The sequence below is a fragment of the Cryptotermes secundus genome, unplaced genomic scaffold (assembly GCF_002891405.2).
Source record: "Cryptotermes secundus unplaced genomic scaffold, Csec_1.0 scaffold72, whole genome shotgun sequence".
Taxonomy (NCBI): Eukaryota; Metazoa; Arthropoda; class Insecta; order Blattodea; family Kalotermitidae; genus Cryptotermes; species Cryptotermes secundus.
The window spans coordinates 696,441-719,272 of NW_019730103.1; the positions used below are offsets into that span (position 1 = coordinate 696,441).

The 22,832-nt window shown below is 39.6% G+C and overlaps 1 protein-coding gene across 2 annotated transcripts in view; it reads right to left on the bottom strand.

The window, feature by feature from the left end:
- Positions 1-6,550: 6,550 nt before the first annotated feature.
- LOC111866002 (translocation protein SEC63 homolog) overlaps positions 6,551-22,832 on the bottom strand; it is a 27,907-nt gene continuing 11,625 nt past the window's right edge. Inside the window, exons 9-16 of one of the 2 annotated variants that reach the window (XM_023854473.2) lie at positions 22,101-22,246; positions 20,940-21,087; positions 18,399-18,586; positions 15,805-15,939; positions 13,077-13,202; positions 11,411-11,533; positions 10,670-10,873; positions 6,551-8,003 (exon numbers count right to left, since the gene is read on the bottom strand). In XM_023854473.2, the coding sequence (XP_023710241.1) occupies positions 7,860-8,003; positions 10,670-10,873; positions 11,411-11,533; positions 13,077-13,202; positions 15,805-15,939; positions 18,399-18,586; positions 20,940-21,087; positions 22,101-22,246 (1,214 nt within the window). In that variant the 3' untranslated portion in view covers positions 6,551-7,859. Of the gene's footprint in view, positions 8,004-10,669; positions 10,874-11,410; positions 11,534-13,076; positions 13,203-15,804; positions 15,940-18,392; positions 18,587-20,939; positions 21,088-22,100; positions 22,247-22,832 lie in introns of both variants that reach the window. The other variant, XM_023854472.2, reaches the window with a different exon arrangement.

The window sequence follows — 22,832 nt, forward strand, 5'->3', positions numbered from 1 at the left end:
GAATCCATAAGGGAGAAATGTCCAAACTGGGCTGGCTGATCGGAAGTAACAGCAGGTTCAGAAAGTATAAGAAATCAGCTCACATGACATGTTCAACTAATGCGATCTGCAGCTATAAACCAAGTCGTAGAATATGAGGAGGATCGCAGAAAGTTGTAGCATAGGTGTTTGGGTGGTCTAGAGGTAAGACACCAGGGTTGTAAGCGAAGAGGTCCGAGGTCCGAGGTTCGGAACCAACGAAATTTTTATAAAATACAAATCGAATTAATAAGATTATTCTGTAATTATATAGCGAGATGTAACATAAGAGAAAGATTAAAGGTAAAATTTACATGGCATTGGTAACCTATTGGTAAAACACCGGAGTAGTAAAGCAAAGTTCCGAGGTTCGGAAACAACGAAAATTTTATAAAATACAAATAAGATTTTCCTGTAATTATAACAACAGATGTAACATAAGAGGAAGATTAAAAGTCAAAAATTTCCGTGGCATTGGTGACCCAGTGGTAAAACACCGGCGTAGTGAAGAGGACTTCGAAGGATCGAAACCAAGTATAGTTTTGAGATTTTGAAAGCAAGTTAATTGATTTTTCTGGAATTATAGTCGAAGATGTAGCTTAACAGGAAGATAAAAGAAAATAAATTTCAGTGGTGCTGGTGGCTTGGGGGTAAGACATCAGCTTAGTGTTCAGAAGGTCCCTGGTTCAAAACCAGTAGGATTTTTGTGGAAAATAAAATGGAAAGAAGTTAGGAGATAGGGTAAAGGAGGAGGGAGAGATAGTGGGAGGGACCGGGGTGAGGGAAGATTTTTTTTGCGGCCGCTCATTAAGACACTCAACCTAAGCGGGTCTTATTAAAATCCACATGGGATCAAAAAGAAAAAAAATTTGGCCCACCATCCGCCCTTAGGGGGTGACTTGAAATTATTCATTTGAGACCAGGTTCTATGAACGAGAGTTAGCAAGAAAATGTAATATAACTGCAGCGCATTCTGTTGACTAAAACCTCATGGAAAGCCACGAAGTGTGGTTAAAATATAGCATCTTAGTATCTTATTGGGCTGTGCAAACCGCTCCTCTGAAGAATTCATTTTATAGGGTAGAGCACTAGCTACTGAGGATGGAAGCGTGGGACCCCACCCTTATAATCACGCAAAAAGTTAATCGCTTGAGACCAATCTAATTCAGCGAGCGTTAACAAGAAAATATTTTAAACCTTAGCGCCATCTGTTGAACTGTGGAGTAATGTTCAACAGATGGCGCTGCAGGTTTATTTCAATTCCTGGTTAATTCTCGCAGATATAGCTTGGTCTCAAGGAATTAACTTTCTGCGTGAACCCAAGAGCGGCTGTGGTCCCATGCTTCGCTATCTGTTGAGTAATGTTCAACAGATGGCGTTTTTTTATTTCATATGAATATGAATACCATGGAAGCGTAGGACTCCATCCTCACCTGCTCTTGTGGTCTCGCAGAAAGTTAATTCCTTGAGACCAAGCTATATCAGCGAGAATTAACAAGGAATTGAAATAAACCTGCAGCGCCATCTGTTGAACATTACTCCACAGTTCAACAGATGGCACTAGTTTTATTTCATCCACATATCCTACCACTTCGTTTCTACCTTTACAAAATTCCTCTTTACTTCTCGCTTCGTTTCAAAGTCATTTTACGACCGACGGTTGGACAGTCACTTTTTCTTAATTTAGATTCCATTCAGACGCTCATGACCAGATCTTTGTCTTGAAGTAGCTTCACTGTTTGGCCTCTAATACGAATCCTTTCTGATGACAAGATGGGTCTATCCCTTCTCACTTGTCACAGTCAATTACTTTGTATATTTCGTCCTTCCTCCTCTAAACTACATGTCACGACCTTTTTAAAACTATACATATATACTGCAAATGGCTTTATTGGCAATATATATAAGCCCCCTGTCAATCCACAACAGATTCTGCCTTAAGCTGTTAGTCGCTGGCTTCTCACTGCGGCGGCCCGGGTTCGATCCCGGGTCTGGTCAAGTGGGATTGGTGGTGGACAGAGTGGCACTGGNTTCTCCGAGTACTTCGGTTTCCCCTGCCAATCTTCATTCCACCAATTGCTCCACAATCACCCTCACCTATCATCTGTGGCTGGTACGATAGGCCAGAAGTGGCCGCAGTACAAGGGACTTGGTCCCACCCCACTAGCAATAAAAAGAATGTAGGGCAGGAGGTACTGGGGTTGAGATTATGGAAGCATGGGAACCATCCCATCTAAAGCAAATATCCAGCCTTAACTTATTCTCCACTGAAACTAAAGAGATTGTGCATCACTGGAAACTATGTGCAGATATTGAGCATTTGTCCATTATTACTTACTCTCTAAGGAAAAAACAAGGTTATTGGATTTTACATACCAAACTCTCATATTTTACTCAATTCCAATCAAGCCTAGGCTCTTTTTCTGCCTCTAAAATCTATATAACAGTAATCTGAGTATATGTCCGTAAACACCAATTTATGGGAACTTGGGTCTGTAGTTTAAATGTGACTTACCAAAACACGTTTTGAAACCTCGTACCAGTAAACAAGGTAAACCTGTGGAAGGATGTGGAGACAGTGTAACACAATACAGAGAATCAGAAAAGTGCCTTAACTCATTTTCACCCAATAATCAGGCCAAGGACCCTGAGAGCTATACCAGCGGTAGCGTAGCTACTGGCAGGGCCTCCCTTGCTGGACAGGTCAAAGGGTAGGCATCAGACGAAGAGAGACACCAAAAACCAAAAACTGATGCCGGAAGCAGCGTCATCAGCAGCGACTTGAAGCACAGAACAAATGATGCTCGAGATGGTTCAAGTTCGTATAGCAACAGGCGTGACCAGAGTGGTTTGAACGGCTGTTGTACTGCGATGTGGAAAGCAAATGGAAAAACTACCACATTATCACTTTTCCTGGATAGTCTCTTTCCAAAAACAGAAGATCACATTAAGTGGAGGAACTGTTTTGGAAGAGATGTGGACCTGTCATCTGACAGATTACTGATCAATCAATCAATCAGGCGATAACTCGTAAGGTAAGACAATAGTAAAGTTTTGACAACTCTTACAAAAATAAGATTATTATGAATTTATTTTTTTCAACACAAATGCAAAGACAACACAGTTATGCTTTAAAGTTAGCATCAGTATGATGTATGAAGGTCTAGACCATTCTCATGAAGTCTATGAGCATACACATACATTTTTGCGTTATCAGAAGAAAGAATAATAAAACATAATGACAAATATAGCAGGTTGCTTTACACACAGTTAACTTTAGAACGTCTCAAGCACATTTCATTATTAACTTATGGACTACATAAGCCACGCCATAGCTCAAGCGGTTAGTCGCTGGCTTCCCATTGCGGCAGCCCGGGTTCAATCCCGGGTCTGGTCAAGTGGGATTTGTGGTGGACAAAGTGGCACTGGGGGGGGGGTTCTCCGAGTACTTCGGTTTCCCCTGCCGATCTTCATTCCACAAAATTCTCCATCATCATAATCACCCAGGGCAGGCTACAATACACCAATCGGTGGCCGCCATGCCGAGTGGACCCAGTCGGACTCCACCCCCCACTAAGCGAATTAAAATTTTTAGTGACTACATAAACACACATTAACCCAAACCTTCTTGAAGTTTATTACTAAACTTCAAAACTTCCCTGACTTGAATTATACAGTAGTTTCGGAGTGACTACATACTCCCACTGAATGAAAACTTTATGCTTTATTTGACATCTTTGGTCCCACTTTCAAATAAATATATCGCTGATATTCTGTGCACTTGTAAAAGCAGTTGACACTGCCTTGCTACCTGCTTGATTATAAAGAATGGTATCTCACGATTACTAAATCTTGATTTTGAAATGCTGTTGTAGTTATACATAGTAGTTTCCTGTATATTCCATTATTCTTCTTTCTTTGATACAGAAATTAAATGGACTATAAAAATATTGGTACCTAAATTAAATAATTTTTATTAATGTTTCAATATTAACATGAATTTTGACACCAATCCCAAGTCTTCATTTATGTGACATTACACCTGAAAGCCAGAACGGTGGAGCCAAAGAAGATTTCCGTTACTTGATATTATGTCACAATATCATTAAGTATTATTTTGATTATACTGTGTCATATGTTCACTTAAAACATGCTGGAAGACAGATGACACTAGAAATCTCACATGTAACAGCTTCAGCCCTTTAGGTCTGTATTGTCATGTACTCCCTAACACTTTTCACTCATCTAAGCACAGATATCACACGTTATGCTCGTCACTCTGCAAAATGAAAGAGTACACATCCTACATTAAACACTTCAAACAATGAGTTACTGATGTCATCACTGTATAACTCACATCAGTGGGCAGACATCCAACAAACGATGGAAATTACTGTTACACCCTAGACAGCAAGTTGGCTCAAGCGATAACATTTCTGACTTGTATTCAGGAAGTAATTAGTTTGAATCTCAGCAGGGCACTGACCGTCTTATATGAGACCGTTGTCTTCCTCAGTTTCTCCAAGCAATGACAGGACAGTACTTCAGATTGGGCCACAACCTTCTCCAGTAATTATTCGCTCACAGTCTGAACTGCTGACAGCTTTCTTATATAAAATATAAGCCGACAAATACATACTGTAAGATTAAAATTTCACTAATATGCAAGGAAACACTATGAAGTCTGTAACTGTTGAACACAGTGTGTATTTTGAAACCAAGCCAAAGAAAGGTAAACACTCTCTTCATAAGCAGGGATGCTCTATTTTTTGTTTCAGTTGTATCACTGCTGGTTTTGGGGAATACATTTTTTAGGTAAATGTCGTCTATTATTCAGACTGTGAGCTCCTATGGGGAGGAATTAAAAGTAGTATAATAAAGGTTAATGAGTCCGCATGATCATGCAATGTGCTCTGGTCAGAAAATAGCAAAACATATAAAGCCTTGATAATTGTTGCATTCAGTTACACAGTGTGTCCCATGAAACATGTACCGAACTTTAGGAGGTTATTCTGAGTGAAAGATGTTATAATAAGATGGATCTGATTCTCAACCATTATGAAGTTACTGTTGAAAGTTGAGGCAATGCAGACAAAAATGGTTACTGAATAAAATAATTTTATTAGCTACATTTGAATTTTATTTGTTACTTATGCCATTTTCTATTCAAAATAATCTCCTGCACTGTCTATGCACAACAGAGGCTGCACCATTTGTGTGCCCTCAAGACTAGTCTGTATGTAAGCAGCAACTGCAGGAACTCATGTCTCATGTGCAGTTTCTCTCCACTGATATCCACAGGAGCAATTCAAGAATTCTGGTACTTACTGATGGAAATGGGGCAGAGTGCTGCCATGTTGCAAGCACATGTTTAATCTGGCTTGGAAAGGATCTTCTTTCAGAGGAACTCATAGTTTGTTCTGTATGAAATTAAATTTACTGTAAATGACATCAATAATAAACAGTAAAATCAGACGGTCAGTAACAGAACCAAGAAACAAAATAAAATTGCTATTAGCTAATATGATGTCCAAATGAAATTGTTTTACTGAATCCGTGATTTTCTTCCCAATATTCAGCGATAATTCCATGATAATTGAGAACTGGACCATTTTTATATACCGTATTTACGCATGTATAGGCCGTGTGCGTGTATAGGCCGCAGCACAATTTTCAGACAGAAATTACAGAAAAAATAATTTTCTTGGAATATTATTTCAGGAGTAGAAATTATTCTGAAATATTCCGAATATAATTTTTTTTAAATGAAGTGTGATTTCGAATATTTTGAATATAAGCTGCACCCCAGTTTTCCTCTTGAATTTTTGGCAAAAAATGTGCGGCCTATACATGCGTAAATACGGTAATACTCTTCACTCAAAATAATACTAATAATAACCTTTTGGAGCTGTGGGAGCCCCTCCACAGTGAAGCAACCGCTACCCAATCGGCACTCACCACAGCAGCCCACTGGTTAGCACACTGCCTAGTGGCAAAATTATACAGATGTGGACATCCAACATGCTAGCAACAGTCACAACTACGCTTGCATCAATAGGAAACTGACAGCCAGTCTACTAGCAGCCTCACTGGAGCCAGTGATCATCAGCGCTCATCAGGCCAGCCAGCTGTGACCTCACCACCACTAGCACCGGCTAGCTCACTACTGCAAGAGCTTCGCCTGGCAGCCTACCAGCTCGCAATCACTGGGCTGCTGCAAGGAAAAAACCCAACACTAGTGCTGGAACTAGCCCACAGCGACAAGAGCTTCACCCAGCACCCAACAGGCACACCTGGCTTCTGAGAAATGGCCATTTTCAGGGACAACAGTATCACCGCTGTTGCTAGCTCAGGCTAGCCCACTACAAAGGGAGTTTTTGCCAGTATCCATCAGGCACACACTGCTTTCCTGCTTGACTGTAATATCCATTCTAACAACAATAAACATTTGCTTGTCTCTCCACGCCACTGGATTCGACATCCCACAGAGTTTTGACACAGATTTCATGGGACACATTATAAACAAGGGTGATTCAATTTAAAATAATTTAATTGCAATAATTATGTTAACAACATTAATGCCTCATTTTGAGTAAGATACCTTCCCTTACACATACAGATTAGAACCACCTTAAGTACATGGAGTTTTGCATACACCAAGCTGCCCTGTAACATCAGGACTCTAAGGCAGAAACTGGTTATCAGATTTGATCAACACAGTGAGGCCAAAGTCCATTAGGATCTGACCAGCTACCCTCAGCCAGGCCACATATATCGAGTCATTACCCTTGCTAGAATTGCTGCTTGTGTATGGTACACAAAAGACAGGCACCTGGCTAGAACAAATAAAGACACCAATAATACAACCACCAAAGTCCCTCTAGGCAGCCACTTACTAAGAAATGTGTACTCAGAAAGCAAGAGATACATTTAAATCAACAGAGATATACATCAAAAATTTTTCACCCAAATCACACTTGCACATGAAGGAACTGTAGGAGAAATTCAATAAGAAAAATGAATTCATGTCCATATGCTTTCTGACACAGTATATACCCGTCCAGAACTTTCCCTTTTTGCAGCTCCAGAAATTCTGAACATACAAGAGGTATACTAACAGACCTATTGTTTGAAGAGTCAGTCAGTACACTGAAGAGTACTGTTTTCTGGGATATAACGCAGTGTAGTCCACTGAAAGTCAACCAACGTTTCGGAAGAACATAGCACCTCCATATTCAGGGTGTACAGTTTCAATTAAATAAGGCAGTGTATGCAATTTGAGACAAATGTACAGTAAGCTGCAAAATACTTTTCTCCACCCCTTTCAAATTATAAAAATGTTTGAAATATGCAGTGGCATAAATGGTATAACAAAATAGAGTAGCATTTCATCCTTTACACTACAGTACCTGGCCCACTAGAATACTAAAACTTGTTTAATTACCTACTGCAACTCATCACATGGCAGGGCATGACACCTAATATAACATAAGGTGTTCTATCTCCTGAGATATAACACCATGTAGTCTGTTGGAAGTCAATCAACATTTCAGATAAACATTTTGCCTGTCACGCTGGTTTCTTGCTTGGCTTAACATGTGACCCTAAATATGAAGGCAATATGTTCCTCTGAAACATCAGTTCACTTTCACAGGACTACACAGTGACAATCCCAAATCCATCAAAACGTAACGTCAAAAAAGTGTTTAAACAGTGCAATGAATCAAAATCATTAACCAAAAACTGTAAATATTGCACGTGAGAACCATAATGCTTTGAAGCTGTCCATTAGGAAGCTAAATCTGTCTTCCATTTTTAGGTCATTCTAAAGAGAACTATTTTCAGTCCTGTTCATCCTCAACATCTTCATCTGTGGTGAATTCTGAGACATCACTGCCATCTGCTTCCGGTTCCTCTTCTTCATCATCCAACATATCCCACTGAGGGTGTGCTGTAGGCACTTCAGGAGCCTCCTTCACATCCAGCTGCATAACACAAGGGCACATACATGAACACAACTTAATGTCTCTTTTCATTCATTGTCCTTCACACAATATAAACTATGAACGGAGTAAGGATTGGGCGATATGATGCTTACCAATGTGGCTCAGGCCAATTACTTCCTCCATTCAAATCAACTCGTGTAATGGGGATCATGAAATGTTCATTATGAATGACTTTCCACTTATTGATTTTCTCTCATCTCATTTTTTACAAAGTTACTAGCATTCAGTATCGCCTGTATATTAACTTAGCATACTGTGATATTCGGTTTTCGGACTTTATCCATCATCCTGGTTTTTTTAAGATAACTAAGAAAAACACGACGTTTCGGAAACTGGATCTGTTTCTGTCCTCAGGTGAGCGGAAAACACCTATTTTGTTGGGTCCCTTAGAAAGAGCTAGCCTCAGTCACTGGACCTAAAAAAACCAGGACGATGGATAAAGTCCGAAAACCCAATATCTCTGTGTGTTATACGCCATCGTCAGAATCCTACAGTAACTACTTAGCATACCGTGTTTAAAAGAACAGACAAAAAACTCAAATCCATTATGTTCCCTTAAAATTCAATGTATGAAACCAGAAAATAACAGCATTTTATTCAACAGAAGAACCTTATTTACATTTGAAATTGTTAATTAATATTTTTTTACACAGCCACTGGTTGATTACTTTTCCTGTAGTCCCCACACAAGAAACATGACTTATGCACCTCAGCAGACATTTTCCAACAGCAAGCATGTTTATAAAAGGGAAATAATGTTGTAATCAAAAAGAAAAGAATGAAAACCACATGCACATTCACTTTTTCATTTTCGCATTTTCAGTTTAAAGCAGATGAAGAATGTGCCTCTTCACTTACATAATTTTAATTGCAATTTTAATGCAGTTATGAGGTTATTAACAGGCAACACGACAGTGACACATGGCAATGACGGAGAATAAGAGGCAATGGAAGCCGTGTGTATGCAGGAACAAGCACAGAAGAAGCTGGGCATGTTCTCTCAGTCTTGTTCCAGCTGTCACACATCTCACATGGCCTACTCATGTGTGGAACCCCATGCCCCACCTGCTTTATTTCTTATAGAAAATTAGTACCTCATTTACATGTTTCTCAGGAATCCATCTAGGATATAAACAGAAAAATGGCTGCATATGAAAATGCAGAAATTGAAGATCATCATTATTAAATACTCCACACAGTTGTACTAATGCTGACAAACGTAAAACTCAGCCTTAAGCGTTAGTATGACTAATGTTGTCTACTATATTCCGATTATGCAGGATCACTCCATTCCAAACACACTCTGTAATAGTATGAAAGATTATCAACTCCATCCAGTGTGATACATAAATGTTTCTTCTTCTTTTTAATCTTTCACCCTTGACATGTTTCGGTTTGACAGACCATCTTCAGAAGGACACATCAGTATATGCGGAAACTACTATTACAATGTGACTGGTCAATATTAATACATACACACAATATTATTACAATGTCATGAATATAAAATCTTACCCTTTAGCAACTACAGCGATGTGCATGAATACATTAAAATATTTATAAATTATTATAATTACTTTATTTATAAGTATGGTTTAAAAAACTTTGTTAAAATCTAGAAACAATTTGGTTTGTGACCTTTATACTGCCTGTCTTTAAGGGAAGGTGAGTGTCTACCACATCATGGTTCTGTTGTTTGACGAATAGGACTCTTTAGTGTCGTCCAGTTGTTCGGGGCATGCTGTGTTGTTATACAAGTCAAGGATGAAAGATTAAAAAGGAGAAAATAATATTTATCAATCACACTGGATGGAGTTGATAATCTTTTATACTATCACTAGTGTGACGGACCAGGATGAACCAAATCAAATACTCTGTAATATTACTGATAACATAAAACTAATTACACTTTGTGAGATTTCAGGTTCACATGGCAGTGATTATGAACAGTACTGTACTCTGGGATGTGATGCCATTAGCAGCATTCTGGGGGAAGACACGGCCTATGCTTGCTAGTTGCTTGGTTGGCTTGTTATTCAACCCTGAATATGGAGGCCGCACGTTTTTCCTAAATGTCGGCAAACATCTACCACACTATAGAGCACAACATCATGGAAGTTAGTATTTTTGTTCTGAGTGCATGAAACAAGCCTTCATTGTCCAAAGGAAGATCATATTGGATTTAGATAACTGTGAAAAATATTCTACATTCACATTCCATGCCTCCCTTTGTTAATGGTTTCTGCATTTGTACACATAGAAATAGACTATCTCTATCCAAATTAACTAAACTGATAGCTACTTCCCTACTATGGTCGCGCCATAGCTCAAATGGTTTGTCGCTGGCTTCCCACCATGGTGGCCTGGGTTCGATCCCGGGCCTGGTCAAGTGGGATTTGTGGTGGACAAACTGGCACTGCGGCAGGTTTCCTCCAAGTACTTTGGTTTCCACTGCCAATCTTCATTCCACCAAATTCTCCATCATCATAATCACTCGGGGCCGGCTACAATAGACCAATCAGTGGCCACCGTGCTGAGTGGACCCAGTTGGACTCCACCCCCCACTAAGCAAATTAGTTCCTTACTTTAAAAAGAGAAAAATATGCAGAGCATAGAATTCTTATAATTTAATATTCAAATCTCACCTTAATGTCATGTGTTTGGTCAAAACCCAGGTACGAATCAGAGCGGAGGCAGACGGTGAACGTGTAGACACCAGGCCAGCGAGGAGCGGTGAACCTGAGTTGCACCTCTTCTTCATGTACCAATGCAGTTACATGGTATGGAGATGTTAAAAGTGTCCGACTCTTCCGGTCACTTATGTAGACCCACCAGTATTCCTGTTTGTCCTGCAATATTTTTATACAAAAGATAAATGGTTTCAATGGCGACTGTGTCTGGGGAAAATGTAAGGATATTCTGCAATGATTCATCACAGTGGCATTGTAATTTCCTTCTGCTGAGTCAGAATGATGATGGACATCATTCTGACTCCCCCTCCTTGGTGTCTCCACCTTATCGTGGTGAGGGGGTTTGAGTATGCCAAGGACCCTGAGAGCTATACCAGCGGTAGCATAGCTACTGGCAGGGCCTCCCTTGCTGGACAGGTCAAAGGGTAGGCATCAGACGAAGAGAGACACCAAAAACTGATGTCGGAAGCAGCGTCATCAGCAGCGACTTGAAGCACAGAGCAAATGATGCTCGAGATGGTTCAAGTTCGTATAGCAACAGGCATGACCAGAGTGGTTTGAACGGCTGTTGTACTGCGATGTGGAAAGCAAATGGAAAAACTACCACATTATCACTTTTCCTGGATAGTCAGAATAAACATTGCAAAAATTAATTCCAATCAGAATTGTTTTCAAACGACCACATTTCACACTTACCTCAGGAAAGGATGGGCAGTGCACACTATGAGACTGTTTCCTTTTGCCCTCTAATGCCTTCTCACGTTTTGATAGTCGTCTCTGAAGTTTCTCCCATTCTGTATCATCATCATCAGCTGATGTCTAAGAGAGAAAACATTCAAGACATAAAACTTCAACAGAGAGACCTGTAACTGCTATGAAACAAAAGTAGACCTAACTTATAAGTAGAACACATTTCAATGCAACAAGTAGGGTACTGATTAACTGGAATATCAATAATTATCCAAATGGCCAACACATAAATATACAGAAAGACATATTCTACTTTGACATATCCCATTACATAGTCTATTGTCTTTCGTTCATCTCTCAAAATCAGTGGTGCTGAGAGACATTATGCTACCTTCTGGTTGAAAATCACACCTACTCTTGTAACTTGGTTATCCACAATTGCTCCAACCAACACTGAATATATGAATAATAAAAAATTAGGGTATTCTGATAATACAGTAAACTCCCTATTGTCTGGCATGTATGGCGAATGAGGGTTGCCAGTTGCATGAGAAAAGCTCTTACAGGAACCCAATACCAAATCAAAACAACACATTCTCACTTTAGTCATTGGGTAGGTGTCTTCCTAGGCAACATAGCAGACTGATGGACAAAAGATTTTGCATATGTATACTGTAACACACTAGCATATACTGCTGCTGGTGGCAGCTGGGAGAACTACCAACTTTACAGAAATGGTAAATTCTCCTTGAAATTTTTGCTGGTTGGATGAGAAGCCAAGATAACCAGGAGTTTACTGCAGTTTTCCCATACATACATTTCATATATTTTAAATCAGATAAACTTTCTCACACTGAGTCATGCCCACTGCTTATGGCTCGTTTCAGACGCCGGTCATCCCCCCCCCAACCTTCCTTCAGTATTCTAGAGTTCTAGAATGTTGTGCCATTCCAGTCTATCACGCGATTCCCCTCCAGCTGTTTCTAGCTTGCTTAGTCTAGCGAGGGAAAAGAGGACGAAGCCCACTCAGTTAGAAGCAGTCTGTGAAGCAGGTAGTGAAATTCTGTTTAGTTTTCGTTGGTCCAACTTCTGTTTTTCTCCGACTGGCTGTGGAGGGCTAGCATCCCCCTTGTTTGAGATGGCTACACTAGAGCGTTGCTATTTAGGGGTTTCTAGGAGTGTTTTACTTTACTTGCCTGAGGTTTTGTATTGCCACATATATTTCTGTTTGGGCTCCTTTGACTTTTGCAAACACAGTGTGGTTGTATTCCTTGCGAGAATTTTGTAAGAAGGAGTGGCTTCTCGTCCTTGTGGTAGGTGAGTGGAATTCTGTCTTGAGATTTTGTTTGTTTATTTGTTTATTTTTTTCCAAAATTCATGTTGCTTTTGGTCTTTTATTCCCTACCGGCTGTTGACGGCGAGGGAACCCCAAACTACGTGACATCAGTTTTGGGATGTTGTGATTAGAGTTTGTATTTGGATTGTCCATTTTGATTCATTTTGTTGTATTAAATATTTGTTATTTAATTACCTGGATATTTTCTGGCTATTGTTATTTAAGATTACACCTTGGACACCCCATCAAGAACGCAACGTATGAATCAGGAAGAAAAGCAGTGTCATCCTCTTTCTAAAGAAAGATAAAGAGGGGAAGACCTGCTCAACAGCTTACCCTCTCTCCTTGACTGTGCTGATTTTCATCATCGTCTGAATGATCAGCATCATCTTCTGACCCTTCACTTTCATCCCCTGTATCTGGAGCTGCCTTTTTGCTCACTTCTTGCTTACTGGGTGCAGTCTAAAATAGAGGATTTAACAAGGTTGACAGATCATCACAAGCAGAAGCATTTAACATACACTTAAGTCTACTTAGTATTCAGTATTGTGATTATCATATACACGATACTATATTACTGGTTATCTGCTTATACAGTGCGTATAATCAAGTGCGCGCCGTGGCTGCAATTTGCCGTGAGTCCGTGAGGAGTTGCAACTCCTCCCCGCGACTGCATCCATTCTGCGGTGGTATGACTGACGGCAAATTGCAGCCGCGGCGCGCACTTGATTGTACGCACTGTATAAAGATGCTGCTTCAACTGCAGAGGTCATATGATACTGAAAGACATGTCAAGGTGACAAATGGTCTCTACATGGAGATAAAGTATGTAGAAACAATATTTACCTACAACTTAAAACTGAAAAAAAAAAATTCAGTCTACTAAATATTTCTGTTTGCACATTAGATCACCATGATGCAAGAGATTATGGTTACGGAGAACTGACAGAGCTCTGCACACTATGGTTTCAGACAGCACTAATTTTTCTGGTAGTTGGATCTCTTCTTCTTCTTGGACTTCTTGTGAAGTTGTAGTCTTGAAATTAAGTTAAAACAATGGAGCTTAACCCTTCAGTGAAGGGCTCCGTACCTGGCACGCCAGCGGCTTCTGTCACATGGCGCCGGGGTCCGTGCCCAGCACACCAGCAGCTTCTGTCACATGTCGCCGGGGTCCATGCCCCGTATGCATATTGCAGCTCTAATTTTCAGCTCGTATTTTGAACCGTTGTTTTTCATGTAAAGTAATTCTTTTGGTATGAAATTAAAGAGGAAATTTCAGGCTCTCATTTCGTATTTTCGTTGTCCCACTTTGAACTTCCTGCAGGAGTTGTAATACATTTGAATTCTTTGAAAAAGCTTTCAATTTCGACACTTGGTGCGCTTGTTACCATACAAACCTATCTCTGCCTAGGGGGATGCTTATGAACTAAATATGTTAGATCGATACTGTGTGCTGTCCTGCATGCTGATGGAATGAAATGTCGATTCTCTTGAGGCATATTCTGAACTGTGCGGCTTCAATATTGGTATTTGTAACTACAAGAAGACACGTGGAGAATTTACGACTTTGAGATGTGATGTTGACTCTAGAAGCGTGTAATGACTGCTACTGTAGCAAATGATAAACAGTTCGCTATATGACTGATACCACTGTCATCCCCCTTTTTTCTATAAATAGGCATCATGCAGTCTGGTTAGCCAAGGCCAGCTGCAAGGCATGAAGTGGCCAGCTGTGTTGTGTCATGACCAGTGGAGAACATATTTACTTCAAACTGAATCAGAACAAAGTTTTATCAGATTTTGAATCAGACACTGAAAATGGATGTTTGTGCTTTTCTTGATTCTGTTGTAAATGACAGAATCGAGAATAGCACAAACATCCACTGGGAGAATATGCAAAACTATAAGGGACAAAAAGAAAATTTCTGAATGCGATGAGAATATGTAGGAATAACACAAGGGAAAGAATAGATCAATTGTCAATCAGAATTCAGTTAATTGAGGAACTCTCTGTGAAGTATGCTAATGCTGTAGAACACAAAGTGCCAGATCAACATTCGTCCGACAAAACGGTGCCCCGTCTAAGAGAAAGATATTTTATAAGCAAGATTCCACCAACTGCTAAGAAATCAAAACCACAAAAACAGCGTGTTTTGTGTCAAATCTGTGTACTGGTGTGATGCGTGTGACGTGGGACACTGTGTGGAATGTTTTCATGATTAACACACCCAGCTGAACTTCTAAGATAGTGTGGTACTATCATTCATAATTTTTATAGGCTTACTGTGGCAAAAAAATAATTTTAAAGCAGTGTGGATCAAGACACCAATTCTATATACATTTCTGAACGTAGTGTGAAAATTAGAAAAGGAAAACTCCAATTTTTCCCAATTTATTACACTTTAAGTGAAATGATGCCCTCTCTGATTTAATTATTTAAATATCCTCTGGAATAGAAGTTGAGTAGGAAGTTAAATGCCCACCAGCGGTGAAGGGTTAATAAGGTACATGACATTTCATGACACTATCAGTATCTAGACTATATAAAGTGAAGGACGCTGACGAATTACAATGCATCTAGAAGGATGCTGTCAAGGCCTAATCAGGACAGTGTCCTAGTGTTTGCCTAGAGGGAGTGAAACAATTCCTAAAAGGAAGTGTACTTTTACATATACTCCTGATAATTGGCAAGCATGACTGCATAACGAAAAACAACAGGAAACCTCAGTCGTGTCAGCTGGAGTCCCTGCCAAGATATGAACCTAGTACCTTTTGAATACAAGACTAGAGTGATACCATTATACCAACCAGCTCACTCCCCACTACATTTCACCTTCAAGAAATACGTGTTTCTCTGAACTTTAACCTTGAAACAAACATAAGGAAATCAGTGGGAAATTTGGAAACACACCTAACTTTATGCCACAGTAATGTCCCAGTTGTTACCTCTTAAATGTCTTTGGTGTACCAAACTGTCAATTCTGTTGTCATGTCCAGTGCTGATAAGGCCCACTTGGAAGACTAGGTCTCTACAAGAACAGCATGCATTCTCTTATTCACTAACCTCTGCCACATTTGATGACTTATCCTCACTCTTCTTAGCTGCTACTGTCCTGCCAACTGGTTTTTGGTTTTTTGTATTCTTCTTTCCTCCCTTCTTACCCTTTTTCTGTTGTTTCTGCCAGACTGGTTTCTTTGCCTGCAAAGAAAAACTTGTTCTCAGTAAACCTTCAAGTCTAGGCTAATGTTTTCCAGCTGTTTTAGCACAATCCTAGTTTGCATTGTATGTAAATAAGAACAGAAGAAAAGAGCATTTATGAGTTTCAGAATATTTGGAGATGCATTTATCTTACAAACGTAAAATTGCCATTGCAAGGCATTTGTGTTGAAGCAGCCTTGGCATCTGCAGCAGGCACTTATATGGTGGAGCCTAGCAGTCAAAGGGTTAATGTTCTGTTACAATTCTTTAAGGGTTTTTGATTTTGGTCAAACAGAATATTTTGACATTATGATAGGCATACTTTAGAAATGAAGTAGGCTCTGATTCTTTACAATACACAACCAATCCTTGACAAGAAGAGGCTATTTGTTTTATTACATAACTTGAAAAATATTGAGTCAACCCTTAACAAAGATAACAATTGTCCCACAACCTATGTAACATTAAAATTTGGCATGTGTGAAAATGACCTTTTCAGTTTGAGAAAAGAATTTCTTCTACCTGCTCCAGCCCGCTCTCTGCTACCTGTTCGCCTGGCCTTGCTACCGATCTCTGATCCTACCCCTTTCCTCCATTGATTTCCCATGTGGCCCACTCTCCCTCCCTGTTCTTATACAGCTGGGTGTTTTCAACAGGTGGCTCAGTCTGCTAGCCACCTCTCATGCCGGTTTGTTTGCAGAATTTTCTACCCTGAAGATGGACACATGTTCCTCCAAAATGTCGGTTCACATAAGATCTACACAGCACCACATCCCAGAAGATGGCATTCTTCATAGTCACCACTGTGAAAACCTCAAATCCTACAATTAAAAAAAACTGAGAGTAAATGTGAGATGAGAATTTCCTCTGATGGCACTAAAATGTACTATTGTATTTACGCAAACAGAAGATGATTCCAAATGTATTTCAACACTGCATTATGAAATATGTCTGCACAGAAGCAATAATTTTATGAATTAATTTCATATTCTGAGTGAAAACATGTAAAAGAAAATGAATATTGGAAGACATGTTACAGATAACATTTATTGAGCAAGTTTCCTTCTAGAAGCCACTAGCCATATTCTGCTTCACCAGTCTCTCTCTCTCTCTCTTTCACTATTCCTATCATCTGTCACACTCAGTGTCTTCACAATTCCCATATTCTGTCTCACATTCACTGCTCACTCTCTGAGGTTTGCTGGCAAACATTCCCAACTTCTTCCTCATCTTCCCGTCCACTCTTCTCACCAGATAGAGCACCCGTCATTTCTGGTGAGGCCCACTCCCATGGTTCTTATCTCCTGGCACAGCAGTGCCACACTGGGTTTCTTTATTGTCCTGGCTCATGTCCAAACTCAGTCCCCTGCCACAGGTCATTTGGAATCCAGTTGCTTCAAACAATCCTTAAATTGACTTGAAAGGATTCTGACGATGGTGTATACTGTACTTCTTTTGGCTTATTTTNTGTTGGTGATAGTTCAGGAACACAGAGGGAGGGGAACATCTGCCATTGGAAGTCGCTACTGAGCAATGGCTAGTGAAGACATGACTGTGGACACTAGTGTGTGTGTGTGCGCGTGCGTGTGTGTAATAATGAATTGTAAAGTGTCATCACACCCTGTATCAAAGGGTCCAATAAATCCAATCATCAATTCAAAACCCACCTGTAGTCACTCATACACATGACAATATCTGCTGTATCTGCTCTTCATTTGTTTTAGTATTTGGCTGCTGTAAATTGCATCTGAGATTCTTTATCTTCCCTTAGTTTCCCTTCAAGAAAACCAAATTTATCTTTGTCTTAAGTTTTGTAATGACATGGTACATTGTATTCTTTTGGTGCTCACACTGCCTCAATGCAATGAGGCAAATAATTTCACTCTTCACTACAATAAAAAATACATGTTTCCCATTTTTAATTGAAATACACATGTTGCGTTCTAATTTTCTTTCCTTCATTTTAGACATAGACACTGCAAAATCGAAATGCATGTTCAAGAGTAAAACACACAAAAAGACTGCAAGGCCCATAAATTTACACACAGGAGAGACATAACTGCTTGCAATGGTCACTGTAATAGATGTTTTATGTAAGTGTGGGCAATACTGTCACATGAAGGTTGCACATTTTGTAGTCAATGTGATTATCTTGCTTGATAATATTAGCTTGTCAAGTAACAGACATTAGCTCTTTCTAACGGACCCAACAGAGTAGTTGTCTCCCATTCCTTCACCTGAGGATGGAAACAGACCCAGTTTTGAAAACATTGTTCTTTAATGCACTTCAGAAAACCACACAATGGATAAAGCCCAGAAACCCAGTAATTCTGAATAGAAAAATGATTTTGAAACATTCAGTTTAGGTCTGAGGAAATATTAAATTATTTTGGGCTTCACTAACTCGAAAACACTGATCCTTTAAAAGTGGGTATGCATAATGCCTTTCTTACATTTACCAGCTCCTCCTTTTTGTCATCCTCTTCTTCTTCATCGCCTTTACTGAAATTAGATGTGTCCTGTGGTTTAATTGCATCAGATAAAGTGTCCTCTCCAAGCACAACACTCAAGGTGTATCTTACTAAAGTAACTGTTACTGTGACAATGGCACCAGCAGTGTAGACTGTCGGATTTTCATCATCAATAACTGAAAAACAAAGCAACAATCACACTGAACAGCCTCCAAAGTTCACAGGATGACCAAAGTATCATACAAAGCATTCTACACAATAACACTGCAACTAGATTGCTTCAGAGGCTGCAAGACTACAGCCTAATTCTGGCATGTACAATTTAACATACGTTAAATGTAAGCATGAGATTTATCATTATTATTATGCAAATTCATGAACTGTCAAGAATTACACTTCAAGCCTAGCAATGGTATTAGCATGATGTGGCTTATTCTGCCAAGAAATTGAACATTGAACTAGCATGACTTCTAATTTAAAAAAATTATTACATAAAGATTAACTGTGCTAGAGACATGAACCTCCCACTGTTTTACAGCTCAGATCTTCCAGGTGTATTTCCCCCCATCAGAGACCTCTAGCATTTAGCACTCCAACACTGCAATCTCTCAGGCAGTGCAGTAACTCTTGAATGTCAACCTGCTTTGCATGTTACATTGTTACCATACAGTACATGATGTCTACATGACTCTCTTTCTTAAATGTGATGGATCAACACATTATAAACCCAGACTGAATATAATTCATGGTTTGCATGTCTCATGCAGAAACGATTTGGTATTCACATGATTTCTTAGCACAGCCCAAGCAGAATGGATACACCTGGACCAATTCATGATCAGATCCCATACTGTGTACAAGTGAAATGAAAATTATGCCATCTAAATTTATTACAAATGCAGAGGTGATGGAAACTGTGAACAATTCAGACTCAGGTGCCTATGAGACTGAAGGCCCCAATGAAACCTGCCCCAGTGCCACTTTGTCCACCACAAATTCCACTTGACCAGACCCGGGACCGAACCCAGGCTGCCGCAATGGGAAGCCAGCAACTAACCACTTGAATTATGGTGCAGCATAGTAAGTTAGTAAGTAGGTGACTATAGCCAAGGTTTCGATTGGTAATCAGATTTTCCGGACTCTTGAAACTTGTAACTACAAGTACTACAGAGCTATTTCTAATTCACTACAACACATGCTAAGACTTCTCAGTCTTCTGTGTCTTCATTGATTGTTGTACGGTAACAGTTCCCAATGCAGTAGTTTCCTCATCTTCCATACTATACGGCTCTGGTCCTCACTGGCTGGCGCCTATCTCACAACTCAACGAGGTGTCACCTGGTCACAGTCTTCTAACAAGGGCTATGCCTCAAACCCTTGCGGCTCAAGAACTGTACGCACTAACCACCATCTCCAGACTCCTGACTCTCATGACTACACTTCTGATGTTCCCAGTCAGTCTTCGCTGCATTGCTGGGTAACACCTTCCAACACTGAATGTTCCTCTGTTCCCACAAAATGACTTGGCGTTGCTATGCAACAGCTTGCAACATTTGGAGCTCCTCAACCTCCCGTGCGTCTGCCTGGGGTGACTGTCTCTGACTGCATGTCTCTCAGCTCAAACTTTACTTGACTGGCCTGTTTCGATTCTCCTGATATAGCCTCCATGCATACCCACAGTGAACACTGCTTCCCACAATTCCTCTGTTGCTGCATGACATCACTACTGGCGTGGCACAACATATTCCACTCTTGTGTCACTGTTTATTGTGTCATTACATGATGACAGATGTTTCTTCTGATTAAACTATTCCGGTTTTCAGCATACATGCTACAATATTTAATCTGTTTTCTGCTTTAACCACAATGAAATATACTGTCACGTATTAGGGGTTTGCAGGAAAAATAAAAAAGGGTTCTGGATTGGATGATTGGATTTATTGACACTTCTATTACAATTACAAACAATTACGATAGCTCAAACTCAATGGCTGTCTAAAGCTTGCTCCATTCGTTACTGGAACACGAGTGTCTTTTCTTCTGCTGTGACAGTCACTGCTTCAGTTTCCATTGCCTGCTGGTTAACATTCCACGGCTGAACACTCAACTATTGAACTGCATCCTGGATTCACTTGCAGATGCCTTCGTTCTTCCCTGCACAGCCACTTACGTAGTCTCCAGTCTCCATGCAAAATGTTAATTGCTTGTTCATATCCATGGAAACTTTTTGGTTCCATTGACATGGAAAAAGCATTCCATACCAAGTCAGTCTCCACCAATCCGCATCTCCACAGAAACATGTGTTAGTGAGCCGCTGTCTAGCAATGGACTATTCCAGCCTTCAAGCGTCATCTCACAATATGTACATATCATCACTGAACAGTCACACAAATGTTGAATATTTTTATTAATTTTCTTAAATAACAACAACAAATCATCATGAAAGCCTAAAATTAGTAAGCATCCTTTATAGAACAATTTCTTAGCCAGTTGTTTTAACCAAGCATAAATACAGTTACTGCTGCTTACCTTCTGAACGGACCTGGAAGTCAATGTGTGGCATCTTGCTAACAACGTTCATTACATCTTCATATTGTTCATCAGACAAGTTTCGCAATATATGCCGCCGTTCTGCATGTGTTAATTGTACGAACTGCTGAATGCTCTTTATGTGTCGCTGTGAAAACAAAATTCTAATCTTATTTATGTCAGACAAATCAATATTATTTTGAAATAAGTATCAATAACATAAAACTTAAAACCACAACATATTTTGTCAATACAACTTGTTGCAAAAATTTGGATGAAGACTAAGGCCGTGTCCTGCGTGCGAGCATCGAGCTTCCACTTGCGAGCGTGAACATCTTCCACATGAGGACAAACACATTTATGTGCTTGAACTCTGTAAGAGCAAGGCAAAGCGGACACTTCCAAGAAGCCGCTTCTATTCGCCTGGCCGAGGAAGCAGCGACCATTCATGTTTGATCGCTGCTTCTATTTGCATCTAGTATTTCACAATGGCAACATACATTGAAAGTCTGATTTCAGAAGTTTTCGAAAGACCTGTGCTTTGGGACCACAGAAACAAAGGTTATCATAACAGAGACCTGGTTGATAAGGAATGGGAAGTTTCACAGGCTGTAGGAATAACAAGTAGTTATAAACATCAGTTTAATTATTTTATTTTATGCAGTTTACTATGCGCGCGGGTGTACATCGAATATTTTGAATACCTTTACATGATAACTCAGAACGTTTTCAACAAATTTCAATGAAAATTTGCATGCTAGTATACTTTATAATTATCTACAACATTTATAAAATAGTGGTTGTATCTTGTTACAGGCATGTTTAAAGAAAGAATAATATGCATTAAAAGTAATCAATATTTTAGCACAAGGTGAAGCTGTATGTATCCCCTTAAGAATTACATAACATTATGAACTCATAGTATAATGTTGGACAAAATAATAAAATTAGACAGCACTTCCTGCAGCCAGAACTGGTCGCTCGCAAGCAGGACATACACGTCTCTGTAATTTCGGTGTTATTTCTTACAGTATTTCCACTCTATCCCAACAAGTCCTCCTATCCAATGGTTACTGGGCACTTGACATGTCCCTTGATATGTACAACTAAAAAATTTCATTGCATCCACAAAAAAGATAAACAAACGTGTAGTTTTATTACCTTCTTGGATGAGAAATATTTTAGATTTTCTTCTGTGATGTGAGGTAACTGCAAAAGAGGACTCTTATACTCCCACATTCCCTGAACTATCATCGGACACAATTTCATGCAATTTTCTATTGTCTCAATGTTGGGTAAACGAAGAACTGAAACAGAGAATCAGAACACAATAATAACAAACTTCAGTGGACCTATGACCACACAGTCCTTCTGACAGCAGTTGCACTACTAACACAATAACAGTATTGTATAAAACTCTTTATTACACCGACAGTCCATAAACGCAGTTCACTTGGTTTTCTTTTCTTCTGGCTGTATGACTCCAAATACTTTACATTGCAAAATCCTAAATATTTAAACAAATTTTATGATGATTCTATTGTAAGCTAATATTAGACTGTACGTGCCTCACACTGCCGAGTCTCTCATCTATCAGCATCCAAAAGACACCCTAATTCACATGCATACACTTCAAATTACTGAGTGTGACCTCAACTGCCACCTCAGCATATGAAATTGACAAAAACTGGATTCATGGTAGGCATTATTCTGTGTCTCTTACATAACGTTGTCATCTAGTGAACAAAATTCCACCTAGTTACTATAGGATTCTGACGATGGTGTATAACACACTGATATGTTAGGTTTTTGGACTTTATCCATCGTCCTGGTTTTTAAGATAACAAATAAAAACACGACGTTCCGGAAACTGGATCTGTTTCCGTCCTCAGG